Genomic DNA, 9,915 nt, shown 5'->3' with positions numbered 1-9,915 from the left:
GGGGTTTTTTTATTTGGCTGGATTTATTTATTTATTTATTTATTTATTTATTTATTTATTTATTTTTGCAGAACCCAGGATTGAGCTTAGGCCCTTGTGCTTGCCAGGAAAGCGCTTATTCTACTGAGCCATCTCCTTGGCCCCTGGACTGTTTGTTCTTGATTCTCAACATATATCTTTCTAAAAGCCCCCAACAATAGCCAAGCCACTGCTTCAACGTTCCATTGCCTTGAAATTTCTTTTGCAAGATTAAGCAGTCTACTACTTACTCTCAGTCTCAGGCAAATCTCTGGACACAAGAAAATACAGACAAACCTTCTGTCAAGCCATAATACACATCATCTGGAGTCCAACAACCAATGCAGTCCATCTTTCCAAGAAAAATCTCCCAAGCCTGGTCTTTATAGGCAGAATTTCTGTCAGCCTTCTGCTCTTCTGAGCTCTGACCAGAATCTACCATACAAAGCAGCTGAATGCATGTCAGCTCTTCTCTTACAGGTGACATCTCCAAATCCTTCCTATCTCTTCCCATAAGCCATTTCCAAAGGCTTATAATCCACATGGTCAGGTAGTCACAGCAAAGACCCCATTTCTCTGGCACCAAATTCTATCTTTATTACTTTTCTCTCATTCCTGGGACAAACTACCTGACACCCAAAACTAAGAAAGGAAAGGTTTATTGGCTTAGATGTTCTTTTTTTCTCTTATTTTTTTTTAATTTATTTTTTTATACCAGAGATTGAACTCAGGACATTGTTCTTGCCAGGCAGACACTTACACTGCTGAGCTATCACCCCAGACCTAGGAAAGGTTTATTCAGCTCACAGTTACTGGAGGTTTCAGTCCATACTAAGCTAGTTCCAAGGCAGAGTGGCACATGCCAGAGAGCAGTGGTTTATGGCAGTGGCAAAGGGCAAAGAGCAAAAGAGCAGGAGCAGCAGCAACAATGGCGACAGACAGCAAGCCTATTTCCCTTATATTGCATTCAGGCTATCTGCCCCCAGCCAGGTGAAGCACTCACACCCATAATCCCAGCACTGGATCATGAATTAATGACAAAGTCTAGAAGTCCACCCCATGACTGCATGAGTCTTTCGGGGGACAACTACACACAAATTATAACAACAATCAAGGTAAAAACATTTCATTATGTAGATGATACCATGCTAATCTGACAATTCCACTGATTTTTAAAAAATCATCTGAACATATACAAGTATACTTTTTAGTTACTGTACTCATTGCTGAAATATGACCAAGACATAACTGGATAGCACAGAGGTGGGGCCATTGCTGTGACATTATCTGACCATGTGGCAGAGTTTGGGAAGGTTTGGAGATTCTGGGTGAGAAACAAAGAACTAGAACACCTTAGATGGTACTTAATGGGAGATTCTGGTCAGAGCTCAGAAGACCACGGTGCTCAATAAATCCTGCTGGTAAAGACCAGGATCAGGAGATTTCTGCAAGAAAGAAAGATTGACTTTTGGACTCTGGGTCATGTGTGTTATACCTTGGCAGAAAGTGTATCTCCATTTTGCTTGTCTCCAGAGACTTTGCCTGAGATGAATAGAATAAAGGTGGTGAACTAATTAATCTTGCAGAAAAAAATTCAAGGCCGGTTAATGTTGAAGTGGTGGCACGGCTACTATTGAGGGCCTTTATCCAGATATATGTTGAGAATCAAGAGCAAAGAGCCCATTGCTAAGCATAGTGGAGCACATTTGCAATCCCAGCACTCAGGAGGATCATCAAGTGTTCAAGGACAGTCTGGGTTATAAAGTCTGTTCAAAGTCAGTCTAAACTGCATAGTGAAACCAGGCAAAAAAAACCAAAACAAAACAAAACAATAAAAGGAAGAAAAAGAACAAAGAGCCCAGCAAAATTATTGAAAATGTTTTGAGTATGGCCAGAAAGGAAGCTCCAGTAAAGCTGTAGACTGCAAAAAGAGCAGAGATCATGATTGCTGAGAAAAGATCGAGAAATAGAAAAGATAGCCTGAGGGTTTCACAAGAAGTAGCAGAACTCCGCCCTTTGCAGCCTCCAAATTGCAAAAGTGAAAGTGTTTGCTTTGAGAAGAGAGTCCCAGAGCACCACCTTGCAGAAATGCAGCAGCCAAGAGAATTCGTTCCTCAGAATTGGATTCACACTGTTCAGCAATGTAGGCACCCCGCCCCTCTACTCAAAAGACAAGGAAACTTGGCTACTGCTCCTGCTGGCAGTAGACCTTGGCATTATCCACATGGTGTTGGTTTTAGGTAAATGCAGAAAGTGGGAATTAGAGTCATCAAGGCTTCTACCCAGATATCAGAAGGTCTTGGAGGCCAGACAGTGGATCACCGAGTGGGCAGTGTGTGGAGCTGAGTATGAAGCTGAAACTGCATTGTAGACCCCGTACAACTGGAGAAGAAAGAAAGCCTGAAAAGTCAGGCAGTGTGACCCTGAAAGGGCAGTGTGTCAAGCTGTAAGTGTGAGGCCAAAGGTTCAGTAGAGATCCCAGAAGTTCAGGAAAACTCATTCAATGAGTTGGTTTGGCACTTTCTGATTCCAGTAGCCTAGATACAAGATAAAGGAAAAAAGTCTTGTCTCACCATTGCTTGCTTGCTTTTGCTGTCTTCAGCTTCCCATAAACTGTTTCTTTGCTTTGATACCTGTCTCCCAGGTTACCCTGCTTTGAAGTCAACCAGTTATGGACTGAAACCCCTTACAAACTGTGAGCTAAATAAACTTTTCCTCCTTTAATTTGGGGTGTTGGGAATTTTGTCTCAGCAATAATAAAAGTGACAAGAAAAATCTCATCATTTCCAATTTTTTTGGGTTTTTTGTGAGAAGGGTCTCACTAAGTATGTAGTTCAGGCTGGCCTTGAAATCATCATGTAGCCCAACTGGAATCAAATTCACAGTGATCCTCCTGGGGTAGCTTCCCAAATGAGTGGATTACAAGTATGAAGCATGACGCCCTGCCCCAATCTTTTCCAATTTTTGTCTCTAAGAATTTGACTTGATTTTTGTGAATGATGAAATGGTATAACACAAATCCTATCTTTTAAGATTTCTTGGGCCGGGGAGATAGCTCAGTTAGAATAAGTGCTTGCCTCGCAAGCACAGGGTCCTGAGTTCAATCCCCAGTTCAGAGAAGGAAAAAACAAACAAACAAAAAAAAAAAAAAAAAAAAAAAAAAAAAAAAAAAACCAGAAGATTTCTCTCTAACTTCACCATCTTGAATCTTACCCATTCCTAACCACTGATCTAAACTCTGTGTACCTTCGTTCATCCTCCCAGGTCTAACTTTATTTGTAGACATATCTTAGAAATCTTTGTTACATCAGTACTTTTTCTACCGAATTTAATTAAGGTCACTGAGTAATTTTATTTTTAATATCTATAGTCAGTGCATAGTATATAGCAGGCACATAGTAATTAAGTGGGCATGATGGTGGCTGCCAATCATTCCAGGAGGCGAGAAGTTCGAACCTAGTCTGGGCAGTTTGGCAACTTAGTGAGATCCTGCTGAAAAACAAAACAAAAAATTGGCCATGATATTGGAGAAAAGAGGAACAAAGATGATCAAGATGCCACACGTGGGCCAGCTGGTAACTCGGCAGACTAAAGCGCCTGCTTTGGCAAGCTTAGGGACCACATTTGACTCCCCGATCCCTCACGCCTCGCTGGCCCCGCCCTCGGGGCACGCTTGAGACCGTAACCGAGTCCGAGCGCGGTGGTGCACCCCTGTAATCCCAGTGTTGGGGAGCCTTAAAACAGGAGGATTACAAGTGCAAGCTGTGTAGTGAGAACCTGTACCAAATACATAATTTTTTTTTAAAAAAAGGTGCCATATGTATGTGTCTTAAGTTCCCAAGATTAATGTAATTATTACGTATTAAAAACATATACTAATACAAAATATTTGTTGCGTAAAAACCATCCTTTTAACACTCCCACTGTACAAGTATTGCTTCTTTTTCCCCTGAGTTGGGGATTGAACCCGCTTGGACACGCTAGGATACTCACAAACCCAGGCAGAGTAAACCAAGTGGCACTTCCAGGTTCGTAAAGGCCACCAGCAGATGTCAGCCTGCCAGGACCAAACCCTGGCATCCTGGCACTTGACGTGACTTGAACGAGTTGCCTAAACCCTCTGAATCTCGGTTTCGTCCTCTATAGTGCAGATTCAGTGAATGTTGTAAAATTGTAGGGTCTTCGTCAGGGAAAATGAGAGTGTACAAGAGGAGCGTAAGGCGTCACAGGGCGTGTGGCAGAGTCCGACCCAATCGCGTACGCCTGCCCGGTAGGAGGAGCCCGGGACGCCGGAAGCCGAGGGCGTGAGGTGATTGGACGCCGGGCCGCACATATAAGGGCGAGGGCACACCCTGACACTCGCAGACCGCGGAGGACGCCGCTGCACACGCTCCTGGGTTCGCGCTGCACTATGAGCTTGAGGGCTACCGCACCTTCCTGGTTCCCACCAGGACATCCGCAGGCTCAGAAGGTGGAAGCTGTCGATCTCACCCCGTATTCAAGCCCGCCTCAGAGCTGCCATCAGGCTTCGGGCTTTATTGTCATCCAGGCGCAACCTCCAAGAAGAGGCCCAGAGGTGCCGGCCCAGCCGCGACCGGCCAAGAAGCCCCCGGTGGCCCACTCCCCTGGTGGGAAGAGGGGGATCCACGCTCCGGACGCGAAGGTGGCAAACGCCGCCATGGAGGCGAAGAGGACCGTCGCAGCCCGCGACAGCCAGACCTCGGAGGGCGCACCGCAGTCGAAGACGCGCACATCGGCGGGCTCGGCGTCCGAGACCTCCTCCGACGCCGCGGCCCAGCCGGTCGCCCCCGGCTCGCCCTCGCAGCGCTTCCAGAAGGAGTGCGCGGGCAGCGCGGCGATGGCCACCCGCCATTGCTGCGTCGGCCTGTTGGTCGAGTGGTGCCTGGCGCTCTCGCTGCCGCTGCAGGTGCTGACCAGCGTGTGGAGGGGCCAGAGTGCGGCCTGCCTCTGCGGCCCCTGCAGGAGCCCGCGCAGCGCGCGGAGGGGCCCCGGCGCGCGCCTCAGCCGGGCCGCCCTGTACCGGAGCCTCTGCAGCTACCTGCTCACCGAGGAGCAGCGCAAGGTCAACAGCTTCCCGTTCCCGGACCCTGCGCGGCCGGGACGCGCCGTGCTCTACAGCGCCGAGCGGCCGCACAACCCCTCGCACAGGACCTGCTGCCGCTGCGGCGCCGAGTACCCGGTGTCCGTGTGGGGGCTCTGCCTGCGCCCCGAGCCGTGCGTCTACCACTGGGGGCGGCCGCGCCGGAAGCTGCAGGCGGGCGCCTGGGAAAACCTGTACACGTGCTGCTCCGCCCCGGCCGGCGCCGTCGGCTGCCAGGTAGCCAAGCAGCATGTGCACGACGGCAGGAAAGAGAACCTCGAAGGCTTCGTGAAGACCGGGACCAACGGGCCGTCGCAAGACACGCACCCAGAAATCTACGCCCTGGACTGCGAGATGTGCTTCACTACGCGCGGCCTGGAGCTGACTCGGATCACCCTGGTAGATGCGGACATGCGCGTGGTATACGACACTTTCGTCAAGCCTGACCGTGAGATCGTGGACTACAATACCAGGTTTTCTGGGGTGACGGAGGCTGACCTAGCGCACACCAGCGTCAGGCTGCCAGACGTGCAGGCTTTCCTGCTGAGCAAGTTGACCACCGACAGCATTCTCATCGGGCACAGCCTGGAGAGCGACCTGCTAGTGCTGAAGATGATCCACCCCTCGGTGGTGGACACGTCCGTGCTCTTCCCCCACCCCCTGGGCTTCCCCTACAAGCGCTCTCTGCGGAGCCTCGTGGCCGACTACCTCCACGAGGTCATCCAGGACAAGCCTGGTGGGCACAGCTCCTGCGAGGATGCCGGCGCCTGCATGCGCCTGGTGGGCTGGAAGATCATGGAGGACTTGGCCCTGAGCAGCCCACCGCCGCTGCCGCTACTGCCGCTACTGCCGCCTCTGCTGCCGCTGCTTCCGTCGCCGCTGCTGCCACCGCCGCCACTGCCACCACCACTTGCTTCTCCGGCAGCCCAGGCCTGCCCTTGGCCGAGGCCCCCTCCAAAAGCCAACCCTGTGCACTGCCGCCGCAACTGGAAACCGAGACATGAACAAACCGGCCACCCCACGGAGCCAGTGGCAATGTAAGACCAACACCAGAGGACTGGGGAGATAGCTTGGTGGCTATCTGGTGCCAACTATTTGTCCCTCCCAGACCTCTACCTTCCCTGAGATAGCTCCCTCAGCCCACCAGCACCCCAACCCCCAGTCTGCCAGCCGCATCCCTTTCCCCCAACTCTCCGGCCCTGGCTTGTCAGTACCCATAACTCCCAATCCCTCCAGCCCCCTATTCCAACCAGCAAACACCCATAAGCTCCACCAGCTACCCCTGCCCTGATTCTGATCCCTACGCGGAGAGAGATCAGACCTGCCCTGGCTTACTTTTTTATTTTTTATTTTATTTATTTATTTATTTATTTTTCTTCTTTAACTGGGAATTATCCCTTTTAAACTTTTAGTTTGAGTCAGTTTATCTAAGTCTCTAAATTTCTGTGCTGTGCCTTTGCTTGGAATCCTCCTGTACCAACAATAGTTACAGGCAAGTGCCACTGTGCCTGCCTCTTCCTCTGCTTTTTAAGAGAGGTGGGCATGGGAACAGGCAAGGTGGACATGTCCAGGATTCCGGACATGCATTGTTCTTTTTTTTTTTTTTTTTTTTAAGTATTGGTATTATTTTAACTGTTTTTATTTGAAACTTGATGACTTGCACAATTGCCCTTTTCCATCAAAGGGGTGCAAGGCTCAACTTTCTCTGGGGGTGTGAAAATTAATTGGTTAAAATGGAGTCATGCCTGTCACACCCTTCTAAAACAGAGTTGAGGAAATACTGTTGCTTACTCCAGAACTCCTTGAGAGAACAAAAGAGAACAACTCATCTTATCTTTTGTTTTGTGCTTTTCCAATACTGGGAATTGAGCCCAAGGTGTTCACATCACACTACATTGCCAGCCCTTTTTTTGTTGTTGAGATAGGGCCTTGCTAAAATGCCTGTGCGTGGCATGAATTTTCAGTTTTGCTGCTTCACCCTCCCAGAGTATGAAATTACAGGCCTTTGCCATTACTCTGGGCTATAGTTTACTTTGAGATTAGTTTTACTTTGCAACTGCCAGGGAGAACCTTAACACTAACTTTATGTTAGCAACTGTCATGGCTGAGTTTGCCAAAGCACTGATTGTGCCAATATTTTTTGTTGTAGTTTTTTTTGTTCTTTTGGTGTTTTTCCCCCCCTGGCAGTGGAGATCAAATCGAGAGCTGCTCTACCACTGGGCTGCATCCCCAGCTCTTTTTGTATTTGTTATTTTGAAACAGCATTAAATTACCCAGAAAAATGAAAAATGGCAGTCCTTCTGCCCCAGCCTCCCTCAGTGCTGGGATTACAGACTTATGCCACCAAGTCTAGCTACCAATGAACTTTTGCAGATTTTTCTGCCCTAATAAAGCCCCTGAACTTTCCTTTGTTCTATGGCTAACCCACCACAGACTGTACCTGTTTGTACAGGATTCTTTTCTATGCCCTGCAATAAAAATTCTTGTTTGAGAGAGTTCTTGCTGTTTTTTGTTTGTTTTGTGTTGAATTTTACAACAGATGGGGGGACGGCTAGATTGAAGCCAGCCAGTGGCACAGGAGCTACAGAAGGCCAGGACAGGAGATTCCTACCAGAGTAGCCAGGACTCCCTCTGATCTTTAGAAGCTGGGTCAGGAATGGGGCTGCTGGCTTTCGGAATTGACCTCTTCAAGCCTATTTGAACTTTTTTGACTTCAGATAACCTATCCAACCTATCACCAGACACCCTGAGCCTTGAGCGCCAGATGCCTCCAGAGACTACCAGCCTGTCTTTTCTCCTGCTGGTGGGGCTTGTTATACCATTTTCCTCTCAATCTAGAGCAGACAAAATAAGTGTTCATGCGAGAGGAACAAGACAAAAGCCTGGGTTATACAAAACGAAATTAAAATGCAAGTTATTTCTGAAGAGGAAGAGCAAGTAGCTCTGGAGGGGGCTGCAGTTCTATTGACTAATTGATTAATTGGCTGTGCTAGAGATTAAACCCAGAGCTTTCACACTGAGCTACATTCCCAAACCTTTTTACTTTTTAAAATTTATTTTGAGACAGGGTCTCACTAAATTGTAAGTTATCCAGGCTGGGCTCAAATATACAATCCCCCTTTAGTCTCCCAGATTGCTGGGACTAACAGTGTGCGCCACCAGCCAGGTTTTAGTCATTTGATATGAATTAAATATAGCAAAATATTAAGAGTTCATGGTATTTGGTAATATGTACACAGGAATCTGGTAGTATATAAAAAGGAAATAACATGGGTTATTTACTGCAACTATCTCCACATTTACAACATTTAATAATGAAATTTTAATTCAATTATAAAACTCTCTTAGTTTAGCTTGTGGGTTTGGGGAGATAAGTTATAAAATGAAGTTTTGTTCCCCAGTACTGGGGAATGAGCCCAGAACCTCCAGGCTGAACTTTATCCTCAGCCCTTTTCTTTACTTTTTACATTTTCAGCCTGGATCTCACTAAATTGATACATTTCCCTGGGATGTGCTCAAAGTTTTAATCTTCCTGCCTCAACTTGCCAGACCTCCCAGAGTGCTGGGGTTATATGTGTGTGCCGCTATGCTATTCCCAATGAAGATTTAAACTATAGAGTGACCAAGTGAACAACAGAAAGAAGTAGTGCTTTCACTCTAAGAGGGCAGTCAATAAGAGAGCCCTAAATTAGGAGGAGGAAAACGCTACTGAGCTGTGATGATTAATTTGGATTGTCAACTGGATTGGTTTGAAAGATACCTAGAAGAGTAGGGGTTTTTTTTGGGGGGGGGAGGGAGTACTGGGGATTCAATCTAGGGCCTTTTCACTGAGGGATATTCCCAGTCCCTTTTAAAAATATTTATTGTTGGGGCTGGGGAGATAGCTCAGTAGAATAAGCACTTGCCTGGCAAGTGCAGGGTCCTGAGTTCAATTCCCGTTCCCGAAAGAAAAAAAATTTATTTATTTTGAGGCAGGGCATCCCTAAATTGGCCAGGTTGAGCTGGAATTTGTGATCCTCCCGCTTCATCCTCCCAGAGTACTCGGGAGTACAGACTCATGCCTCACACCTGCCAAATGCCTAGGAGACTAGAAAAGCCCATTCCGGAAGTGTCTTGGCCACTGTATCTGGTCACCCACCCCTACACCTCTGGCTTTCTCTATAGTCCCCTCCACCTCCCTGCTGTTAGGAGGTTGGCGTTTTTCTCTGCCCTGCCCTTCCACTGTGATGTGTCAGCTTTGGAGCAACTGAGCATCCTCTAGAACCAAGCACCAAACAGCCTTCCTTCCTTTAATAGTACATTCTAAGTGTTTTGTCCCAGCAACAGAAGCTCACCAGTGCATACCATCTTACTCATTTATCAGGTAATCTGGAGTAGATGTACACTGAGCTGCCCACATAATGAAACAACTATTATAATCTACCAAAAGCATCTTAGCTTTTAGTGGACATCTAGCCAGTATGTTTGCAAAATTTTGGACAAGGAAAGCTAATCTTTATTATTTGTACAGATTTTCTACCACGGCAATCGTTTTCACATGCTTTCAGAAAACATTTCCCGTCTGTGAGGTCTGTGCCGGAGTAGCTCGGGGCTGATCGAGAGTTCCTCCAGCAGTAGTGCCATGATCTTGCCTGACAATGCCAAATAATTATCAAGGATACTTGAATTTGAATCTCCACCTTCAGCTGTTTTATTAAATTCAAGCACGCTGGCCTAATTCCATTTTAGGAAATGGAATGAAAAACTAACTATGTAAACGACAATCCTAAAAGATTATAATAGAGCTGGAAAATTCC

The 9,915-nt window shown here is 47.4% G+C and overlaps 1 protein-coding gene across 1 annotated transcript; it reads left to right on the top strand.

Moving 5' to 3' along the window:
• Nucleotides 1-1,959: 1,959 nt before the first annotated feature.
• Nucleotides 1,960-6,160, top strand: LOC101563778 (putative exonuclease GOR). The gene is made up of 2 exons (XM_004631141.1): nt 1,960-2,161; nt 4,248-6,160. The coding sequence occupies exons 1-2, from the start codon at nt 1,960-1,962 to the stop codon at nt 6,158-6,160; spliced, it is 2,115 nt and encodes a 704-aa protein (XP_004631198.1).
• The last annotated feature ends 3,755 nt before the right edge of the window (nt 6,161-9,915 follow it).

This window comes from Octodon degus, unplaced genomic scaffold, assembly GCF_000260255.1.
Source record: "Octodon degus isolate 3935 unplaced genomic scaffold, OctDeg1.0 scaffold00038, whole genome shotgun sequence".
Classification (NCBI taxonomy): Eukaryota; Metazoa; Chordata; class Mammalia; order Rodentia; family Octodontidae; genus Octodon; species Octodon degus.
The sequence above is the reverse complement of the archived record's forward strand: the minus strand, read 5'-3'. Positions and strand labels throughout refer to the sequence as shown.